The 24,094-nt window shown below is 41.4% G+C and overlaps 1 protein-coding gene across 1 annotated transcript in view; it reads right to left on the reverse strand.

Moving 5' to 3' along the window:
* The window catches only part of LOC115800824 (protein TANC1-like), a 49,773-nt gene that overhangs the window by 12,526 nt on the left and 13,153 nt on the right, over positions 1-24,094 (reverse strand). The window contains exons 5-13 of the mRNA XM_030758374.1: positions 20,237-20,353; positions 18,120-18,410; positions 17,247-17,374; positions 10,475-10,706; positions 9,433-9,599; positions 5,097-5,405; positions 1,856-2,056; positions 1,649-1,752; positions 61-169 (exon numbers count right to left, since the gene is read on the reverse strand). Coding sequence (XP_030614234.1) covers positions 61-169; positions 1,649-1,752; positions 1,856-2,056; positions 5,097-5,405; positions 9,433-9,599; positions 10,475-10,706; positions 17,247-17,374; positions 18,120-18,410; positions 20,237-20,353 — 1,658 coding nt within the window. The remainder of the gene's footprint in view (positions 1-60; positions 170-1,648; positions 1,753-1,855; positions 2,057-5,096; positions 5,406-9,432; positions 9,600-10,474; positions 10,707-17,246; positions 17,375-18,119; positions 18,411-20,236; positions 20,354-24,094) is intronic.

Genomic DNA, 24,094 nt, shown 5'->3' on the forward strand with positions numbered 1-24,094 from the left:
ATGTGAATCTTTTGGGAACCTACTTAATGATTATATACGTAGTATCACAGTTCCTATTACCTTGAATATGTGAGCCTTGAGGATGTGGTGTCCCAGTTCCATAGTCTGCTGCCTGTTCAGCTTTCCCTCCTGTCTGGAGAACATGAATGCCAGGAGGGCATGGCCGCTCCTATGCGATTTTTTCAAATTCAGAAATGGGATGCATTATCAAAAGTTCTAACAAATCTACAGTGCCCTGTGCGCCCCTGTGTGAAAAAGTAATTGCCCCCTAAACTCTAATCAAGAACTGCAATCAAGCAGTAACTGGCAAAGAGTATTTTACATCACTGTAGATGAATTCTGGTTCTTCATGCTTCTTTGAAGAACTGTTTTGATTCTGCCACAATGGAGGGTCTGGAGGGCCAAAGCATCTCAGTTGGATTTAAGTCCAGACTTTACCTAGACCACTCCAAAACCTCTCTTTTTTTTTTTTGAGTCATGCAGAGGTGGCCTTGCTGGTGTGTTTTGGATCATTGTCCTGCTGCATGACCCAAGTGTGCTTGAGCTTCAGGCGCACGAACTGATGGTGGGCATTCTCCTTCAGGATTTTCTGGTAGAGAGCTGAATTCATGGTTCCATCAATTACAGCAAGTTGTCCAGGGTCTGAATCAGCAAGGCAGCCCCAAACTGTCACTCTGGCACCACCATGTTTGACTCTTGCTATGATGTTCTTTTAATGAAATGCTGTTAGTTTTACGCCAGATGTCACATGACTCAAACCTTCCAAAAATTCAAATATTTTCCCAAAAGTCTCAGAAATAATCAAGATGGGGTTTTTTTGGCAAATGTGAGACAAGCCTTTGTGTTCTTGTTGACCAGCAGTGGTTTTCTCCTTGGAACTCTCCCATGGATGCCATTTTTGCCCAGTCTCTCAATTATTGTTAAATCATGAACTCTGACCTTAACTGAGGTAAGTGAGACCTGCAGTTTTTTTAGATGTTGTCCGGGGTTCTTTTGTGACTTTCAGGATGAGTCGTTGATGCTCTCTTGGAGTAACTCCTTCACCACTGTTCCAAGTTTTCTCCATTTGTGGATAAACGGCTCTCACTGTGATTCACTGGAGTCCCAAAGGCTTAGAAATGTCTTTGTAACCTTTTCCAGACTGATAGATGTCAGTGACTTTGTTTCTCACTGTTCTTGAGTTTCTTTAGATCGTGGCATGATGTGTTGCTTTTTGAGATTTTTAGCCTGCTTCACTTTGTCAGACAGGTTCTACTTAAATAATTTCTTGATTCAGCAGGTCTGGCAGTAATCAGGCCTGGGTGTGGTTAGTGAAACTGAACTCAGCTTTCCAAAAAATGTGGTTAATCATGGTTAATTCATGGTTTAACAAGAGGGGGGCAATTACTTTTTCACACAGGGTGACAAGGGTTTGGAGAGCTTTGTTCCCTTAATAAATGAAATCATTATTTAAAAACTGCATTTTATTTTTGTCTAGTATTAGAATTTGTTTGATGATCTGAAACATGTAAGTGTGAAGAACACTTAAGCTAAGAAATCAGCATTGTATTATTTGATTTTAAACATTTTTTTCTTATGTCACAACTGATTTAGAGTACATGAATCTTAAGTATCCTATGCTGCATGATCTTTAACTTGTTAGGCTCACCTGGGGTCACAGAGAAAGTCACTACTTTCTCCATCGGCTCGCCAAACCAGCCACTCTCTGAAGGAGGGATGACACAGCATCCGTGTGCCGTCTCTGCGTCTCACCTACAAACACAAATAATAGTAAAATTTGTTAAATGACACCCCCCCCAAAACAAAAGTTTGACTCATTATGGACCCCGTCATGCAGTTATATCAAGAATCTTACCATAAATCCAGCCAGACTGTCTAATCTCTGCTGGAAGTCCTTCCACTCCAGCTCCCCCTTGACACTGCCTGCATTCAGTGCCCTGAACATTTGCTCATCAGCCAGCGGGTGCAGAGACGCCAGAGCCACATTTAGCACCGGAAGCACACGCTCAAAGAGCTCCTTATCCGGAAAGCTCACACGACACATCAGCAGGTACACCTGACGGACAGCACGTGTTGTTAATAATGTTGTCAGTCTGCAATGGATTTTATTTACTTTACATTAAAATAATTAAACAATTAACAATTTCAAAATATATAATCCACTAAGTCTGCTTGTGATTGCGTCAGCACTGTTGGCAGGTGGCGCTTTGATGTGCTTTGGATGTTTGTGCAACAGATTTATGGCAAACATTAATCACATTATCAGGACCAACATAAACATTTCCTGCAAAAGCTAGTCAGCATGATGGCTTCCATATTGTCCCCACGGTTGGGTTTGATGCCATTGGATCAGGTATCCTGTATCTATAGAATATTAATAACTCTGTAGGAAGATTACATGCAACAGTACATTTAAGAGAGTCACTGCTATAACAAAGGTAAAATAAGCTAAATGTACAGTACGTGAGTGCTGATTTCATCATTTTATTATTAGTCAATTAAGCATTGTGTAATTGCATTTCTAAGTCATCAGTTGCCTTAATTTACACTGATGATTGTGCAACAATAAAATGCCAGTTACTTCAGTCACTAAGAACTATTTTTGGTATTTTGAATGAAGTTTCAGCTACTGTCACTTTTGTATTTATGGATCTGAGCAGAGCATGAGTACCTGTTTTCTCTTTCTTCTGAAAAAAAAAATCATTCCTGAATGTTGTTGCCTGAGTACCTCAACTGAGTGTAGATTTTATGAACAGTAATTACTGCTTCAGCTCAAGCAAGATGCCATTTCACGACAGACAGCTCACCAGGATGACTGATAACTGTTAAGTGCTAGACTGTGATCTTGACCGAATGTGGAGGAGGAGAACGTTTCCAACAATGCACTTCAGGTAAAATATGTCTTTTTAACTCTAGAGGATTAAAAATCGCAAATTACATCTTTATTGAATTGATAACTCAGTGACACATTATTCCACAACTGTGGTTCACAACCTTTTCTGTCATACATAATTTAACAAGCTACACTAGCCGGTGTGGCAGATGCTGGTTGATTCTACAGTCTGCTCTAGGAGCTCTCATACCTTTCGGGCTCAGAGGCCCTTTAAAGTGGAGAACATTATCTAAGGACTTCAAATAATCCCCACTAGTTAGTGAAGTCTAGCTGTGAAGCGCTGAGCTGTACTTTTCACTGTTGCCACCTTTACATTGCACAACCAGCCCTGACGAGAGACGGGAAGACCTGACAGGACACTGCATGCTCATTGGCTAACGACTTGTAAATGATATGTCGTTAGGGGAAGTGCCGTTCTCTGGTTAATCTTCATTTCTGACCATAATTTCCATAATGAACTTCAATATGACTTGATATTAGCAACTGAGCCCATACAGTCATCAGGACAGTGAAGTCCCAATTATAGGGTCTGTTGGGGCCCCGAGCAAAAACTCACACAGGGCACCTCCAACCAGTGTTCAACACTGTCATGTTATAAATGTTCTGACACGCCTGACACACACATACACAAATAAAGTGAAATGTGAAAATTTCCTTATTCTACCAATGCTGGTTACGGGTCGTGGGTTGTGCAAATGCTGTTATTATGTCCTCCAGCTCTAAAGACCTACTCTGTTGAAGTAAGAGACATCAACAGAATCAGGCACTTGCAACACGAGTGAATGGAGTCAGGTTGGGGCCCCCTAAAGGAGATGAGGTCTCTCCAAAGTTTTGTCACTGCAAACTTTGCACATTGCCACTGCTGTAGTTTAAAGTTTGTCAGCCCTCAGGGCACCTCCACACTGGCCTGGGGCTCCAAGCAGTTGCCTGCCTTGCCTGGTGGTAAGCAGTGCCTCTGGGAAAGTGTTTGCTATGGTCACAGATATGGATAACATACCGAAATCTGGCCCTTGTGCTAAATTATCAATAAGCTGTGACATTATTGGTCGCCACAAAACACGAGCAATCTGTCAAAACATTTAGTGAGTCTATCACATTCAGATGATAAAACAGTTTGACAGCCTAGCTCGTAGTTCATCTGTCATTGTGTGTTATGCTAACAGCCTGGTGTGCACACATAACTAATTATCAGTTATCTTATCTAAAATATGAATATGGGTTACTGATTAAAAATAACTATTAGCAAGCTGACTGTTAAAGGTGCATGCATTCACTCCGAAATGGTAAAAAAATCATCTGAACTATCGTTCCCAATTCCCAATCCCAAATTCCCAATTTCACCTCCAGTGATTTGAAGGCTGTAGTCAAATTAACATTACAGCACAGTAAATGATGTCAGAAAAAGTCCTTAACATCTGTTCAAGGTGGATTTTTTTAAACTCTTTACTTTTTTAACTCTTCAATATATCTGGACTTGATTTATAATGGATGGATGAATGGAATGCATCGTATTTAATTTTTTAGATATTTTGAGCATTCTGGATAGATCACACGAGACCACATTATGTCTGGTCTGACATACTTTTAATTTTGTTCATTTTATCTTATTTTTTTCTCAAAAAAAGTACCGATAAGAAACCACTAACAAAAAAAGGAGTTGCCCCCTGCTGGCCATTAAGAAGTATGCAGGATAAAGACACTTCCATATCCAATCTACAGCACTGACTCAGATCTTCTCCACGCTCACCAGATAGCTAGCTGACTAAGTTTCCAGGAACAAGAAAGGTTTTTGTACTCTGACAGAAATCTGTCAGTGATTTCACGACAGACTGACATGATGTTCCATCATCATATCAGAGTTTCTAATATTCCCAAGGTAACGAGAGAGGGAGTAATCAGCACAAAATCCTTGTTATGGCATAATTGGTACCCCTGTATATACACCGATCAGTTATAAAACCGAATTTAAGATTTAGAGGGCTATATGTCACTTTCAGAACACCTGATTTATATGTCATATTTACATACTTTAGCAATTTATCCATTAGTTTTGGCTAATGTGGACTACACAGTGTTTTTCTAATACTTTGCTGTTATGCACTTTCACACTAGCAGAGCTTCCAGGTACCTTTAGTGACTGCACAAGTATCTCTGGGACATAAATACCTCTTGATGTTAGAAATCAATGCTCTACATGTCTGACCTCTGACAGGGAGACAGGCACAACCAGGTAGTTTCCTCCTTTCAGTGCCAGGTGGCCTTTGTGGAACAGATCCAGGGTCAGCTGGAGATAGAGGATGGAGCCATGGCTCCGTGTTGACAGATGGCTGCTGAATTTGCTCAGGAGCAGGGGATCAGGGGCAGAACCTGTTGGCGTGGTGACATTAGCAGCAATCTGGGTGCTGCTGCTGACCCGGTGATGGATGTAGTCACTCAGGTCGGCTCCCAGATCGCTGCTGTCTGGAAGGATGTCCAGAGAAATACCAGAGAATGGAAGAAGGGTGGTGATTTCCTGCAGTAGAAGAAACAGTTAAATTACTAGTGATGCACTTGAAAATGACACCACACAAAGGCACAATTCAACAGTTAAAGAATGGTTGCGTGTCATAAGTGTATTAGCAAAGGACACATTTAAAGCACCAAAATCAGGACCCATTCCTCAGATGCTCTTGCCTCTGACTCACGCAGAGCCATGGGATAAAGTACAGTAAATACTGTGACAATGACTCAAGCTCCAACATTGCTCACAGGCATCTCTCATATTCACATTTCATCTCCTCTCTTGCCATCCTCAGCTGCTCAACACCGGCCAAAACCAGCTATGACTGATCATAAAAAAAAAAGAAGAAAAGATCCATGTTATTGCAGCTCAGTTCCTCATTAACCAGCACTGACATTTTGGTTCAACAACAAGCAGCGGACATGTGATTGAGGGCAGTGCTCTACTTAACCCTTTCGCAACACTTCACTGTGAAATATTCAGGTCATCATACAAGAGCAAGTGCTTCCTGTGACATGGCTGAAGGAGAATCATGATCCATGTAGGAAGTGTGGACACTGAATAACAGCGGTACTGTTCATCTTTAACTTTTGAAATTTACTGCTTGCTGACTTTCAGTGAATCATGAAGAAAATGACCCCAAATGTGTTTTGTGTATTCCCAAACACTAATCCAATTATGCAACCGACTGGCTGGCTGTCAAGCTCCAGACTCCCAGCAGACTCCCAGTAGTATTACCATCCATTCAAGGCATAATCCTCACAGCATTTGGAGGCTTGGCTTTGGCATTGGACAGATGCGTCCGCTGTTTGGTGGGATTACCAACCGGATTGAGAAAATACATCAGACGAGAGAGACCGACCGTGCCAAGCATCACTCCGTCTATACTAAGTGCAGTAAAAGCACATCAAACTACACAGTGTGTACAGGGAGCAAACACAAAAGAAGCAAGTTTGGTAATACCTCTGTCATTTGTGTAATGTGAGGCAAGGTGAAATCTAAAAAGTTAGCTCACCCAGAAAACAACTTACACAGCCAGATATCTACATAGCTCTACTTGCCTAGGTTTGGAGATTTCCGCCTCCGTGTAGTTTATAGATACAGAGTATAAAATCTCACCACTAGATGTCAGTAGATTGCAGTCAACTGAATTCTGTTTTCTTAACACTCCGATTCAAGTGCATAATCCTTGCTACGGTGGCCGCTGTAGGACAAAACTCATCATTCATCTGCAGTGACTATAAGCTCTCAGTCTGCTGTTTACCTCAGCTGTCAATATGCCGCATGAGAAGTGCCCACGCTTACTTTGGAGGAGGCTGATGTTAGTCAGCATTGGTGAAACTTTCTGTGAAGTTAATCTAAAATTGTTGGACTCCGACACTTAGCAAATAAACTCTCATACGATGTGTGAATATAATCAAACTTTATCAGAGGAAAAGTGTGCAAAACTAAGTAAAATACACAACACATCCTAGTATAAAGAAAAAGGACAGAACTATATTTGCAGCATTCATAGCATTCAAAAGTCATATTTAAACTTATTCAAAAGCAACATCTTTTTCCAGAAACAGCATCCTTGATGCTTGTAATGATACTTCATAGTAAGATTTAGGGATTCTCCAGAGTACCTGAGAAATGTCTGCAAATACATCCATCCATATTATCAAAAGTGCTTATGTTTTTGCAGGGTTCAAGGAGACTGAAGCCTGTTCTAACTACAGCTCAAATACTGGTGAGGTACACCCATTTATATATTAATAAAGCTGGCTACCATAGACTGGATATAAAAAATAAATAAATAAAAAAAATGGATGTAGCCTCCTTGTGTGAAGCCAAGGCAATTACTTCAAATGTTCAGGATGAGGTGACCTCACTCACTCAACTGCTACCTTCAAATCTTATTAAAAACAGGATGATTGTTAATTGGAAACCCTTTAGAGGATTTTAGCCAGTGGTTAAGTGCCTGGCACTGTACTGGGCTGAGGTACAGTACTGTCGCGCCAGCTGAGAATTTCATCCCCCCTAGTCATCTGATCCTCTGATACCGCTGGGCTGTGAATTTCTCTGGCTAGAACCCTGCTTAAGACCCTCTCATCTATAGATAGTCACATAATATTCCACAAATTTAAAGCTTCAAAATGCTGTTAAAAAGAAAATAAATGGTGCCTCCACGGATATGTCCAACTTTTTTTTACAGTCTATTGGTGTCAGACAACTGTGATACTGCAACACAAAATAAACTGTGCCCCAAAAAGGCTATTGGACTACTATGACATCTACAGGGATTGGCCAATGAAACTGAAACACCTGGTTTTAGACCACAATAATTTATTAGTATGGTGTAGGGCCTCCTTTTGCGGCCAATACAGCGTCAATTCGTCTTGGGAATGACATATACAAGTCCTGCACAGTGCTCAGAGGGATTTTAAGCCATTCTTCTTGCAGGATAGTGGCCAGGTCACGACGTGATGCTGGTGGAGGAAAACGTTTCCTGACTCGCTCCTCCAAAACACCCCAAAGTGGCTCAATAATATTTAGATCTGGTGACTGTGCAGGCCATGGGAGATGTTCAACTTCACTTTCATGTTCATCAAACCAATCTTTCACCAGTCTTGCTGTGTGTATTGGTGCATTGTCATCCTGATACACCTTCAGGATACAATGTTTGAACCACTGGATGCACATGGTCCTCCAGAATGGTTCGTTAGTCCTTGGCAGTGACGCGCCCATCTAGCACAAGTATTGGGCCAAGGGAATGCCATGATATGGCAGCCCAAACCATCACTGATCCACCCCCATGCTTCACTCTGGGCATGCAACAGTCTGGGTGGTACGCTTCTTTGGGGCTTCTCCACACCGTAACTCTCCCGGATGTGGGGAAAACAGTAAAAGCGGACTCATTAGGGAACAATACATGTTTCACATTGTCCACAGCCCAAGATTTGCGCTCCTTGCACCATTGAAACCGACGTTTGGCATTGGCATGAGTGACCGAAGGTTTGGCTATAGCAGCCCGGCCGTGTATATTGACCCTGTGGAGCTCCCGACGGACAGTTTTGGTGGAAACAGGAGAGTTGAGGTGCACATTTAATTCTGCTGTGATTTGGGCAGCAGTGGTTTTATGTTTTTTGGATACAATCCAGGTTAGCACCCGAACATCCCTTTCAGACAGCTTCCTCTTGCGTCCACAGTTAATCCTGTTGGATGTGGTTCGTCTTTCTTGGTGGTATGCTGACATTACCCTGGATACTGTGGCTCTTGATATATCACAAAGACTTTCTGTCTTGGTCACAGATGCGCCAGCAAGATGTGCACCAACAATTTGTCCTCTTTTGAACTCTGGTATGTCACCCATAATGTTGTGTGCATTGCAATATTTTGAGCAAAACTGTGCTCTTACCCTGCTAATTTAACCTTCACACTCTGCTCTTACTGGTGCAATGTGCAATTAATGAAGATTGGCCACCAGGCTGGTCCAATTTAGCCATGAAACTTCCCACACTAAAATGACAGGTGTTTCAGTTTCATTGTCCAATCCCTGTACATCTACTATTACTATCTGTAAACCTTTTACAGGACACCTCAACTCTTAAAAAGCTATTTTTATAGCATGATATCATCTCGATTACTGAGTGGGTGGGGCCACAGAGAGAAACACAGATGTCTGAAAGCCAGGATTGCCAAACTTTCTTGGCTTGTTGTCACTGTACACTTCCTCTGCCAGAGTGCTGTGTTTTAGACAATACTGGTAAATGCACTGGTCCTTATATAGAGCTTTTCTACTGTACTTAAGCACTCTATACAACATGCCTTATTCACCCATTCACACAAGCACTTTTTTCTAAGTCCTTTCTATCTAACATTCACACACAGACGAACACACTGGGAGCAACTTGGGGTTCAGTATCCTCCCCAAGGATACTTGCAGAGAGGAGCAGCCAGGGCTCAAGCCAATAACCTTCCGATTAACGACCTTCTCTACCTCCTGAGCTACGGCCATCCCAGACTGTAAGAGTGTAATGTAAATATTCTCACTCACCACCAGGCCTGTCCTGACTGTGACCACCAACTTAAGCCAGTGGGGGAATTTGGAGATTATTTTGGTGATGAAGGTAGCAATTGTGTCCCCGTAGTCTGGTTTATGAAATTCAGCCTCATTTAAACTATCAATCACAATGATGTAGTCTTCTTCAGGTAGCCTCCGTTCTGAGTACACACAGAAAAAAAAAAGAGAGAGTGAACAATAAAACTGTATATTTAATTAGCCTCGTAAAGACCACAAAATATGGAGTCAAAGAAAAAATTCGCCTTTCGTGAATAAGACTGTTGCATTTTTTTTTGCAGCACAGGATATATTGAGAAAAGTACCACCTGCTTGTATTGATTATATTCTACTGAAAGGGGCCAGAGGCCATTGTTGTTTATTAGCTTGAAACAGGACATATCCATCATGTTTTACATCATCTAAGCTGTCAAAAAAAGTCTGCAAGGCTTTTTGGTCTAGTACACTCACACTCACTCACACAAGTGCCCTCATTTTTTTCCAGCCTGCTTAATAGAGATGGAGTAGACAAAACACTTCTCTACTCAGACTGTGGAGGGTCTGGCCATAATAACACATCCATCTAGCTGATTGACTGTATCATGAGAAAATAGCTTGGCAAACACAACCCTAACACTCAAAACCTCTATTAAGTATTTTGTGACCTTGAAATCCCTGTGCTGATGATTCACAAGGGCAAAATAACACTCATCCTTCCCTATGTAAATGACCAAACATATGTTTCACACTCTACAGCATTTCAAATTGTTGACCTTAACTAGGAAAAATCATCTGTGAGCCCATCATGGAGTCATTAATGGGCTTTTTTCCCACACCGGAGATGGCAGTGGGCTCACTAATTGGAAACCGAAAGAAGCAGATCGTGTCCCACCCTAAAACGGAAGCTATTTTAATCTTTAAAATGTCTTTAAATGTTTAAATCACATTTATCTTACAGTGTGTGTGTGTGTGTGTGTGTGTGTGTGTGTGTGTGTGTGTGTGTGTGTGTGTGTGTGTGTGTGTGTGTAAAATTAATCACCCTTGCGCAGGCTGGCAATAGGCTCCAGGACACCCTTTCGGAAGGCAGCAATGGGGTCTTGAACACAGGAACGCAAGCTCAGTGTGTTTTGTAGGTGAGGCTCTTGTATCAGCAGCTCCCTGTATGGGGCAAGCTGTGGCGCTCTGGCCAGCAGGGCAGCGACACTGTGCACAAACTCCGGTACCAGGCAGGTGTAGGTGTTGTCGGCCTGACAGAAATGGTAGGCCACCACCTGGAAGGAGAGAGAAGCAGGTGAAAACTGACAAATGCTGTAATCTGTATCTGTTTTTCACACAAAAATATTGGTATCTAAAGCTGCCAAACTCTGGGTTCAGGTGCAAATATTGGAAAGAAAACTCACACTGGAAAGAGTTGTAACAACTGGAAAATACATGGCAGAGGTGCATAAAGCCAAAATGTGAGATGGAAGCACAGATGAACGTGAGTGTCTAGTTTTAATGAGAAAAGAAGTAAGCTACAGTATTGTGAAAAAGTCTTGAGCCTGTCCTCATTTCTTTATATTTTGCTAAGAACATCAAAAATAGGTGCAGTGGTTTATTGAAATGCGCATGGAAATAACAGAGTTTGTACAATTCTAATGAGATTGAAAGTCCATATTTGCCATGACCACATCTATTTGTCAACACAGTCTGAACTCTGAGGCAGCTTTCTTGTCATTTCTTTAAGTAGTCTTCAAGAATAGCTCTCCAGGCTTCTTCTTTGGATGTCGGCTGCCTTTTGTTCTGTTCTCTGTCAAGATGATCCCACATTTCCTCAAAAATGTTGAGGTCTGGGCTCTGGAGAGGCCAATCCATGACTGATAGTGTTCCATTGTGTGTTTTTCTACCCAGGTATGCTTTTACTGGATTGGCAGTGTGTTTGGGATCATTGTCATGCTGACAAATTAAGCTGCTGCCCGTTTTCATAATAATCTTTGCTCCCCAGCACAACTGTCTGCAGTTCCCAATGACAGCAGTCCCTCCGCCATGTTTTACAGATGGCTGTACACTCACTTACTGTTGTACCTCTCTCCTGACCGCTGTACATGCTGACAACGATATGAACCAAAAATTTCAAATCTGGATTCATCTCTCCATCAGACCTGGTGCCACGGATGTTCTGTCCAGTTCTTGTGTAATTTGGCATACCTAAGCCTTTTCTCCCTGTTTCCCTTCATTAAGAAGGACTTCTTGACGGCACCCTTGCACTGAGGCCATTCCTGATCAGTAAACAGTAGATGGATGAACTGAAGGGTCAGATGCATCTCTCGAGTCCTGTGTCAGGAGTTTGCTGGATTTTTTTCCTGTTTCCTAAGGGTACCACTTTCAGATACAGTTCATCTGCTGTAGTTTTTTGTCATCAACATATCTAGTTTCTTTTAAGGACACACTGGACAAGTTTTCACAACACTGGTTCATCCCTTGAGTTAGGTGCATTTTTTATGCTTAAATGATTCATAGGTCAGTGTTAAGTGGCTTAACAAATAAAACATTTCTGCAAAGAAAAACTTCGAAAGACCTTCAGAAAGCCTCAAGACCACTTTAAAAATTACAGGAAAGTCTGGCTCCTTGGATGCAAAATACACTGCTCAAAAAAAGGTAAATGAACAAATTGTAAACACATTGGATTTCAATGGGGAAAAAGAAATCATACTGGATATCTATACTGATATGGACTGGGTAATGTGTTAGTAACAAAAGGATGCCACATCATTTGATGGAAAGAACATTATCAGCCTACAGAGGCTGAATTCAAAGACAGCCTGAAAATCTGAGTGAAAAAATGATGCAGCAGGCTAGACCATTTTGCTGAAATTTCATTGCAGCAACTCAAAATGGTACTCAGTAGTTTGTATGGTCCCCTCGTGCTTGTATGCATACCTGACGACCTCGGGGCATGCTCCTGATGAGATGAAGGATGGTGTCCTGGGGGATCTCCTCCCAGATCTGGACCAGAGCAGAGCTTTACTGAGTTCCTGGACAGTCTGAGGTCCCAGAGGTGTTTATTGGATTTAGGTCAGGTTAACTATGGGGGCCAGTCATATGTATGTGTGTGTGTGTGTGTGTATCCACGAACTACCTGGATACTCTCATCGCATGAGGCCGGGCATTGTTGTGCATCAGGAGGAACCCAGGACCCCTGCACCAGTGTAGGGTCTGACAATGGGTCTAAAGATTTCATCCCGATACCCAATGGCAGTCAGGGTGCTGCAGCCTAGCCATGCCTCCCCAGACTATCACTGAGCCACAACCAAACCAGTGCTGAACAATGTTACAGGCAGCAAAACACTCTCCACAGCTTCTCCAGACCCTTTCACATCTGTCACATGTGTTCAGGGTGAACCTGCTCTCATCTGTGAAAAGCACAGGTCACCAGTGGTGGATCTGCCAATTCTGGTAATGGCAAATGCTAAATGAGCTCCACAGTGCCGGGCAGTGAGCGCAGGGCCAATTAGAGGACATCGGGCTCTCAGGCCACCCTCATGAAGTCTGTTTCTGATTGCTTCATCAGAGACTTTCACACCAGTGGCCTGGTGGAGGTCATTTTGTAGGGCTCTGGCAGTGCTCATCATGTTCCTTCTTACACAAAGGAGCAGATACCGGTCCTGCTGAGGGGTTAAGGATCTTCTACAGCCCTGTCCAGCTCTTCTAAAGTAACTACCTGTCTACTGAAATCTCCTCCATGCTCTTGCTGGGAGACACAGCAAACCTTCTGGCAATGGCATGTATTGATGTGCCATCAAGGCAGACCTGTGCAACCTTTGTAGGGTCCAGGCATCATCTCATTCTACCATGGTGACACTGACCCTGGCCAAATGCAAAACCAGTGAAAAAACAGAAAAGATGAAGAGATAAAAACTGTCAGTGGCCTCCACCATGCCTGTTTTGGGGGTTGTCTCATTGCTGTCCCTGTTGCTAATTTTATTAACACCAAAGTAGCTGAATCTGCTACTTAACTGACCAGGGCAATATCCCAGAAGTTTAACTGACTTGATACTGTACTGAAAAGTGTTCCTTAATTTTTTTTGAGCAGTGTATAAAGAAATGAGGGGTAGCTCAAGACTTTTACACACTTCTGCATAAAGAACTTTCCAAAAGAGGTCTCCTGGTCATTTTTATGGCAGGAACTTCTGAGACATCTTATCAGTTTCTGTATGCTACAGTATCTGTTCAATATGCACAACATTCAAAGGTGGCTGATTGAGAAACAGAGAGCAGTAACAGTCAAACAATCCTAAGACATTCTAAGACACAAACAAACAAGGCCAGACCAAGATGCAAGAAGGTGCCAAACTGCCAAATTTTGCAAGAATGGCACAAAAGCGCATACTTTCCCCATATAGATAGATAGAACGAGGGGCATGGAAACAGAATTTTAACCTGGTCACCGTGTCCTTACACCCTGCATGCTGCTGTTGGTGGTGGGCTATACACCTGTGGCCCATAGGCTCAGCAGCCCAGAAACATCCCTTACTCAGAACATTTTGAAGAAAAGAAGAAAACACAGCCAAGGATAAATTTTGTATCTATTTAATGTTTTGTTTTTAAAAAATATGCCCATATTTTTTGACTGAATGTGAGGCAATATTTGAAATTAAATGGAGTGTCTTTTCTTTGTGATTCTAGAACAGATTAAAGACCTTTTTTACCCTTCAAACACTGTAAAGAGTAGAGTCTGCTGAGTGTGGGCAGCTATGTATGTACATTTGTAAACTGTGTCAAAACTGGGTGACCTATAGGTTGCAGGATGGGGAACAACATTACAGCACAAATTAAGATGCTATTCGTTTTTATTCATTTTTATCTGTTCATACACTATACTTCAAAAAGTATTCACTCACCCATCCAAATAAGTGAACTCAGGTGTTGCAGTCACTTATAGGGCCACAGCTGTATCAGACCAAGCACCTAGGCATGCAGACTGCTTCTACAAACATTTGTGAAAGAATGGGTCGCTCTCAGGAGCTCAGTGAATTCCAGCATGGTATCATGATAGGATGCCACCTGTGTAACAAGTCCAGTTGGGAAATTTCCTCACTAATAAATATTCCACAGTCAACTGTTAGTGGTATTATAACAAAGTGGAGTGATTGGGAACAACAGCAACTCAGCCACGAAGTGGTAGGCCACATAAAATCACAAAGCAGGTTCAGCGGATGCCAAGACGCATAGTGGACAGAGATCTCCAACTTTCTACAGACCTCCAAACTTTGGTGAGTAGAGAGCTTCATGGAATGGGTTTTCATGGCCGAGCAGCTGCATCCAAGCCTTACATCACCAAGCATAACACAAAGTGTTATGCTTGGTGGTGTAAAGCACGCTGCCACTGGACTCTAGAGCAGTGGAGACGTGTTTTCTGGAGTGACGTGTTTCACTTCTCCAACTGGCAATACGATGGATGAGTCCAGGAGACCCATACTTGTCTGACTGCATTGTGCCAAGTGTAAAGTTTTGTGGAGGGGGGATTATGGTGTGGGGTTGTTTTTCAGGAGTTGGACTTGACCCCTTAGTTCCAGTCAAAGGAACTCTTAATGCTTCAGCATACCAAGACATTTTGGACAATTTCGTGCTCCCAACTTTGTGGGAACAGTTTGGGGATGGCCCCTTCATGTTCCAACATGACTGCAGACCAATGCACAAAAGCAGGTCCATAAAGACATGGATGAGTGAGTTTGTTGTGGAAGAACTTGACTGGCCTGCACAGAGTCCTGACCTCAACCTGATAGAACACCTTTGGGAAGAATTAAAGCAGAGACTGCGATCCAGGCCTTCTCCAACATCAGTGTCTAACCTCACAAATGTGCTTCTGGAAGAATGGTCAAAAATTCCCAGAAACACACTCCTAAACCTTGTGGAAAGCCTTCCCAGAAGAGCTGAAGCTGTTATAGCTGCAAAGGGTGGACTAACATCATATTAAACCCCATGGATTAAGAATGGGATGTCACTCAAATTTATATGTTTGAGAAGGCAGATGAGTGAATACTTATGGCAATATAGTCTATCTGCAGAAGTAAGGGATCTAAAACTATTAATACATAAGATAAAAAAGGAGGATTACAATAAAAAAAATATGTAAATCCACAAAAATGTATTCAGAAATCCTAAAGGTGACTGAGTCATAACAGTTTCTCTAAAACACAATAAATACAGTAAACAAAATTTGATGTATTCATTTTATCACTATTAAAAAAGGTGATTTTTAAAAACAGGAGATATATGGTTATTGCTTTGCTGGAAGATAAATATGTGTACTCCTTGCTTTTAAGGTGCAAGTCTAGGCTATCACTGGTTCACATATAATGCTATCAATGATTTTACTTTTGAGCAAACATCTTCACCATCACAAGTAGTCTGACTAGTTCCCATGGAAACTCTTATTGAGGCCAAGTTAGTAAATTTAGAAGCTTCCATGTCATCTATGTGATGCAGTCAGCAGCATGTTCTGCATGTGTTCAAAAACAGAGAGGAACAATCTGACATTAAAATTTTGTGTCATAAATGTGTAGCTTCAAAGCTCTTTAAAAAAAGGAACAATGCTGCCGTGTGTTTATTGTTTTGAACAGATCCCTCTTCCATCTCTTTAGGAAGGGCTGTTACAGTCATAGCTCCCTGTAGGACTGTTTGAGATGTTGCATTATATTACCATACTTACAAATCTAGTGAGAGATGTGCAAGAAAAAAAAAAGGGCTATCAAAAGTGCCACGACAAAAGAATACATATATCTGAAGGCATTCCTATAATGTAAATGTAATTTCCTCCAGAAGGTGAGTCACAGCAGTCTGCTCAGCAACAGGATAAATAACTATAAAATGAGTGTGTTTTTCTGTTATGTGTGTATGTAATCTTTGATCATTGCCAGGGCCATTTTTTTTCTATTTTAGTTTATTTTAGTCCTAAAGTTTGGACTGTTTTGGCCAGCACTTGTGTGGTGGATGAGATTTGCTTTAAAATTAATCATTCTTTTTGGCTTTTTGCCTTTACTGTATAGACATGCAGTAAAGTGATGCATTTTTAACCAGGTAAACTATAGGGCATCCCAACATTAAAATTAGGCTTAAGTTAATATTTGGAGAATGGCATAAAGCCTGTATTTTTGATGCTCCAAGTGTTAATTTAACTATTTTGTAAGCCTGTATTCTTGCAGGTAGGTGAAAAATCTCATATCTGTTTGTTAAATATGACACATTTGAGCTCATTTGTTTAATTTTATGGAAAAAAAAAATAAAGCCTAAAAATCACAATTTAACACCGAAAAGCCATCCATTCATCCCATTTTCTTCCACTTATGCAATTCAGGGTAGTGGGGAGGCTGGAACCTGTCCCAGCTGTCATAGTCGCCCTATGACACCCTGGGTTGGTTGCCAGTCTGCCGTGGGGCTTTGTACTGAACAGGCCAGCACATAAACCCTCTAAAGGAATGAACTGTCATGTACATTTTCATATGGATTAAAGGTACAAGAAATATATTATGAGTGATAGCAAGAAGTAGAGGTGCTGGTAGTTTTGGGGACAGTCACGCTAGGCGTTTCTCTTATGCTTCAGCTAATAAATGGTTGGACACTGTTTGACAGCGGTGTTGATCTTGTTATCTGACCCCCCCTAGAGAACACAAATGCACATTTCTTTAGTGTGGAGTTATGGTTTTTATGCTAGAGATATGGACTATGAGGGGAAATTTGTAACTGAAGATCTTCACAAGGACAGAAGTACTAACAAGAGTGTGTGCGTGCGTGCGTGCGTGCATGCGTGTGTGTGTGTGTGTGTGTGTTACCTTGGCAGCCAGGGATCTGACAGCCTCCTTCCTTTGTGCTGTACTATCGCTTGTGCCTGAAACAGCGTTCTGGTTGGGTTGGGAATCGGCCGGCTGCTTGGAGGCTGCTTTTCCCTGCCTATCCCCACCTGCACACCGCACAAAGCAACAACAACAACAAACGCAAAGCTGTCATTTACACTCACTGGATAAACTCTCAGGGAATAAGAACAGAGTCCATAAAGAAACACAGTTAAGCTACTGCAATTAATTAGCGCAAGACTGGAAACTGAATGTGTTCCTCCGACCTCATGCTAAGTAACGCTCTCTTAAAGTTAAATTTAAATGAAAACATACAATGCAGATGTGGATAAATAATGCAGTGGTGCTGAAAAATGAATGCTACACTGCTTTACTACAGTACCCTCGGCCTGTAAACTTAACAATACTTCTTCTTGTACAACTGGAAAAGCCTGAAATCAGGCAGAAAATGTGTATATATGGACATTCTTATATCGCCAGGAGTGACATATTTTATTCAAAAACAAAAATCACCAGCATGTCACAGTATGTAATACACATTTATGTGCAAATCCTCTTTTTTTTTTTTCCCTTAGATAAAAGAGCAGTGCCACTCATGAAAAGAAGAAAACAACAACCTCACTCCCCTTACACAACTGCAATCAGCAGGGAAACCTCAGGGGAGAACTTGAAAGCAGAGTGTTTGACCTAGTTACCAACTCCCTCTGAAAAAGTGATGTTTCCTTAAATTTCTTAATAAAAAAAAATCTGACTTTACTACAGTGTACTGGAGACTGTATGAATTATGCCAATGCTTGGAGATGCACACAGAAACAAATGACAGTGCTCTGAATATAAAAAAAGGACTCTTACATTTAGGGGAGGAGCCGGGGCTGTGAGGGAAGCTGGGACCTCCCTGTGACGTACGCATGCCATGACAACTGAGCGTCACCAGCCTCCAGATGACAGCGGTCTTGCCAGATCCTGCGTTACCCACAATGACAGCACCGCGTCCCTCACAGCTGCGTGTTTTTCTAAGGACCTCCTCCAGACGTGTGAACAGCCAATCCCGGCCAACAAAAGGTGTCTCTGTGGTGATGCCGGGGACTTCGAACAGAAGTGGTTTTAGCATGATGTCAGCTTGTTTGAATGGTACCAATCTCCCTGGACAGAGGGAAAGAGAGAGAGAGAGGAAAGTCTTGAGCCACATCTCATTTCTCTATATTTTAGTAGGAAAATAGGAAAGTACTGATTTATTGGAACATGTGCAAATGTATATGGAAATGCAGTATATAAGACAAAAACGGAGTGAGATTGAAAGTCCATATTTGTTAATGACCACATTTATTTGTCAACACAGTCTGAACTCTGAGGCAGCTTTCTTGTTATTTCTTTAAGTAGTCTTCAGGAATAGTTCTCCAGGTTTCCTGAGGACATTCAAAGCTCTTCTTTGGATGTTGGCTGCCTTTTGTTCTGTTCTCAGTCATGATGATCCCACACTTCCTCAGTAATGTTGAGGTCCAGGCTCTGTGGAGGCCAATCCATGACTGATAGTGTTTCAGTGTGTGTTCTTCTATCCAGATATGCTTTTACTGCAGTGTGTTCAGGGTCACTGTCATACTGAAAAATGAATCTGTTGCCAATCAGATGCTTTCTTGATGGTACTGGATAGCGGATCAAAATCTGATGGTACTTTCCTGCATTCATAATTCCATCAATTTTGACAAGATCTCCAACACCACTGTCTGAAATGCGGCCCCAAACCATGACACAGCCTCCACCGTGTTTTACAGATGGCTGTAGACACTCATTGTTGTACCTCTGTCCCGAACACCTCTGTACATGCTGACAATGATATCAACCAAAAATTCCAAGTCTGGATTCATCGCTCCATTGGACCTGTTACCATTAATTTTCAGTCCAGTTCTTGTGTAATTTGGCATACCTCACCTTTTCTCCCAGTTTCCCTTCAAATGGTTTCTTGACAGCCATTCTTCCACTGAGACCATTTCTGATGAGGCTTCAGTGAACAGTGAACTCTCAGGTCCTGTGTCGGGTCTTTGCTAGATTTTTTCCTATTTCATAATGACATGACTTTCAGATACTGTATATCTGCTATAGTTAGTTTTGTTTTGTTTTTTTTAGGTTTTTCTTCTTTTGTCCTCAACATTTTCAGTTTCTTCAATTGTTTTCTTTAATAACACACTTTACACCGTGCTGAGATATGCTAAGTTTTCAGCTGGTAACTCTTTGTGAATCACCTGGTTGACACAAAAGTACTATTTTATGCCTGTCAAACTGTGTTATTGTTTTCAATTTTCAGAGATTCAGCTCAAGAAATTGAAACAAATTATGTGTTTTTGTGACAGGCTGCTGGTAACAAAGTGCCTAAAGATATAATTTAAAATGGATTCTTTGCTAAGCTGCCTTTTACGTACAGACACAACACCGGTTCATCCCTTGAGTTAGGTGCCTTTTTTATGCTTAAATGATTCATAGGTCAAAAAAAAGACATTCCTCTGAAAATGGTCAGTTACAATGACTGGACTGAAAATGAGCCAAAGTCCAAAGAAAAACTTTGAAAGGACTTCAGAAAACCTGGAGAGCTACTGTTCAAGACACAAACACACCTTCACTGTGTTTGTGGTGTTGGATCCCATTTTGGAGAATTATTAAGGCAATTATCTGACAAATAATATGAACTACTGGTGGTTAAATACACTAAACACACCCAAAGAGGTTTCTTGAGTTTTGGTGAGTGAAATTCATGTTATTTACTATTAATTAATACTTCTTTGCACATGACGCAGTCTACAGAAGTACCTCGTTAATCAAACTAGTTAACACTACCGCGGGACTCCACCCACCCTCTTGTCTAAATATGGTCACTTCTGGTTCCAAAAGCTGACAAAATACCACAACCCACTGGTATGTAGTGGCAGTCTGTAATGGATACAAGTTGCACACAGATGTTTTTGCTCACAAAATACCTTTGGAGTCATCACTTGTGCGTCCAGCTGTGTTGTGTTTGCGGACTGAGCCCCTGTGCCCAGTAGCCCTTTGATGGTCCAGATAACTCAAGTCCTCTAGTCGAGTGGAGCTTGTTGCTGGAAAGAGAGAATGGGAGGGGAGTGAATTCAGCGACAGAGAGGGAGAGAAATGCAGGAAAATTCACATGCATACTGCAGAAACTCTATTCAATTACTGTATCCATGGAGACATGAAATATAAACACTTTTTGCTGTTAATGATACGTGCTCAGTGACCTTGAGGAGATAAGAGAGAAGAAAAGAAAACAGCTCCTCTCGCATCCTGTAATATCAAGCTGACATGAGTCTGAAATGACCAAATGTTTCATAGTGTCTCACGCGTCAGGACACCAAATTTGTGATAATCAGTGGAAACACGTCGCCGGCTGTAATGCAAAAATGTATCAGCTGTCAATAACAAGATTACACGCATTCCTCTAATGACCAAATAAGCTACATAAAAGCCAACATGACACATACAATCGAGAACGTGTTGTGCCGAAGGCCAAATAAGAAAAAGATAGTTCTTTACTCCCACATTCACCTATCCATCCACCCACTCACACCACTGAATTTACAGGTCAGTGCGGTATCTGCATTTTTCAAAAAACTTAATCTTTATTGTACTGTGAAAAGTAAGAAAGTAGTGCTTTGTGTACTTTGCAGTTTCTTAAATTTAGTCTTCCACAAAACTAGTCTATCTGTCATACACCGCAATCCGTATTAACAGAAAAACAAGAGAAATAAAAGACCTAGTGCATTGTAATGTCTGACACAACAGTCCTTTAATGAGTGGTACCTCTTGTTGTCAGTTTATCAGTGCAGCAAATTTTATTAGAGAGCTGCTAAATTAACTGGATTGTAAGTCACAACCCAGTTAATTTAGCAGCTCTGCTGTTTCTTATAGATTTGAGGAGAGAACAATTCTTGACATTTTTGCAAACATCTCTACACGTTTCAGACCAGTAGAGCAGAAAACCCGTCAACACACAAACAACTAAAAAATAAAAAATAAACTGTACTGGACCCAAGAGTATTTTAGCTTCAAGATCACAGCTCTTTTATTTGGCCATGTGTTCAGTGACACTAGGAATTTTTATGGCTTCCAGCCACTCCCAACACTGAAAAACAGACATCAAAAAACAAACAAACAAAACACTCTTCTACACAATAGAAATGGACCAAAGCTAAATTGCACACTTTTGACTGGTACTACTTGCGGACGCACACGTAGACATCTGTGGACATCAGGGACTTTGAGTTGACCCGATTATTCTACTTTCTAGTCCACTTGGAGGAAGTTTGAGAGAAGCGTGCACAGTTTGTGCCCTCACAGTGCAGCGTTTGCATGGACGTCAGCACAGAGATTCACATACACCTTCTGAAAATGAAATCTGTATTACTTGGACTTTGCCAGACCCCTGCATCCTTCGAGTTAGGTAGGACCATAGCAATGATTCATCTTATGCAATTTAAAAAAAATAAACCCCAGCAACCCTGAACAGGATAAGTGGAAGAGGATGGATGGATGGATAAAAAAATCACTGTCAGCTCTCAAAACACATGGTCTTAGAAGTAACTAGTTATTAGTTATTTGTCCTGTCCCTGTGAATAATTTTACTTTCAGACTACATATAGACAAGTAAGTGCTTCACATACTTGAAAATATCTTGTACTTTAAGAGGCAAAAAAGAATAATAATTAATTACACATTTCTGACTAATTGACTAAATGTTGCTTAATATGCAACAAAAAAAAATCCTCTAATAGAGCACGTAGAGTGAAGCCTGGTAATGTTTTTTGGTTAACTGCGTGTCTGTCTTTGGAGCAGCTGGCAAGAGAAAAGTGAAGAATCTGTTCTAGTCTAATCTTGAGCTGTTCCTAGTTCTATATTCCCTTTTTTAACATCAGGGAATCTAATCCAAGTGGTTTATAAATCCAGACAGGAAATCAACTAGATTATACCCACTGCGGCCGTAAGTGCTCGTGCTTATTGGGACCGCTTGGCTTGTACTGACTTTGTTTTTATGCAAGGTTTACTTTTGCTCCTATTTATGTTATTGGATTGTCTGTTTGGAGAGATGGCTCTAAATCTTTGTTTTAGAGGAATAAATAGCATATTTTTTACTACTGAAAACTGCATGGCATGGGAAATGAATCCATTGTTATTTTAAGAGTTTATTTTCAATGAGTAGCAGACGGGTTCATGTCATTCATTTCATTGCTCTTTGTTATTGGTAAATATTTTTTTTAAAAATCCTCTGTAAAATCTGAAAATCTGGCATTACTGCTGTCTCTAATCCCTTTGGAGAGGGATGGGAAAAAAAGGCTCAAGTCACGTTGCACACTGTAGATAGACCAATAAATTAGGCAGTGGACAAGAAAGTGATTTCCTATAATCATGTAATGACATTAAATGAAATCACTGGTAATCTCAGAGCATGTGAGAAAGCATATCAGCACATATCTGCAGTGTTAAGGGCTCACAGGCTTTAAAGCAGCAGTTATATCACAACCTGAAGATACTGGCTGCAGAGAATCCTTCAGCACAACAAATTACCAGTCAGATGTGAGCCACACAACGTGAAATGTATTTGTGTTCTCTTAACATTTTGCATTACTGCATCATGTACTTCTGCTCCATCACTTGCTCTCCTTTATGTGGAACAGTGAGAAAGACGCAGTGAACTACAGCTCACACTTGGCTGATCAGATCACATTCTGACACATCCACTATCCCTACATGTGTCCATCAGCCTGCAGCAGCTGAGTGAGCGAGTGTGGGTGAAAGCTACTGAGGCCTGTTAATACTATAATTTACAGGCTTGTCAAAAGCCCATATAACCTGCTCTGTGGACTACCTAGTAAACAATGATGGGCTTCCTGGCTCAAGACAAATTTATCACAGTGTGAACACTGCAATTAGGATAAAAGAAAGCAGAGTGGGGATGAGCCATTAATGTACTGTGAAACGCTACGGCATGAAGTATTGCAGAAGGTATGAGAGAGCTTTCAGGAAAAAGGACGTGCACGAAATGACTGTAAACATCGAGCAGGAACACGAGTGGTGAAAACTGAGGATTGAAAGAACATCCACAGTGAGAGGATGGAGAACAGTCTGCAGCAAAACAGTGTGAAGGAGGTGTGGGAGTGGGATGAGAAAGATTGCTGGCTAAAGACAGCCAGGCCAAATGGCTGAGGGGACACAGTTAAAGAGTTAAAATGTGTTTTCAGCCAGTTTGACACAGAAACACTACGACAGCTTATGATCAACCTATCCCACACTCACTGACCATCTTCATGTTCCCTGCTGATGACACTGTAGCTGATTACCCCATAGCCCCCGTTGATCCTTCATCACTTTAAAGGTCAAGTCTGCAGCACAGGCCTCCAGTATCCCTGATGGCGTTATTTACACAATTTAATCACGAGCAGTTCATTAGAGCACATTTAAGAGCATTTTCAAACCCTAAAGCTTTCATCATACGTACAGAAATATCCTTGAGTGCTTTCTGGCAGAAAGTAAAATGTATCCGTGCATGAAATAAACTATATTACCAAAAGTATTCACTCACCAACCCAAATAATTGAATTCAGGTGTTCCAATCACTTCCAAGTCCACAGGTGTATAAAACCAAACATTTGTGAAAGAATGGGTCGCTCTCTGGAGCTCAGTGAATTCCAGAGTGCTATCGTGATAGGATGCCACCTGTGCAACAAGTCCAGTTGGGAAATTTCCTCACTAATAAATATTCCAGTCAACTGTTAGTGGTATAATAACAACGTGGAAGTGATTGGGAATGACAGCAACTCAGCCAC

Source organism: Archocentrus centrarchus, chromosome 3 (assembly GCF_007364275.1).
Source record: "Archocentrus centrarchus isolate MPI-CPG fArcCen1 chromosome 3, fArcCen1, whole genome shotgun sequence".
NCBI lineage: Eukaryota > Metazoa > Chordata > Actinopteri > Cichliformes > Cichlidae > Archocentrus > Archocentrus centrarchus.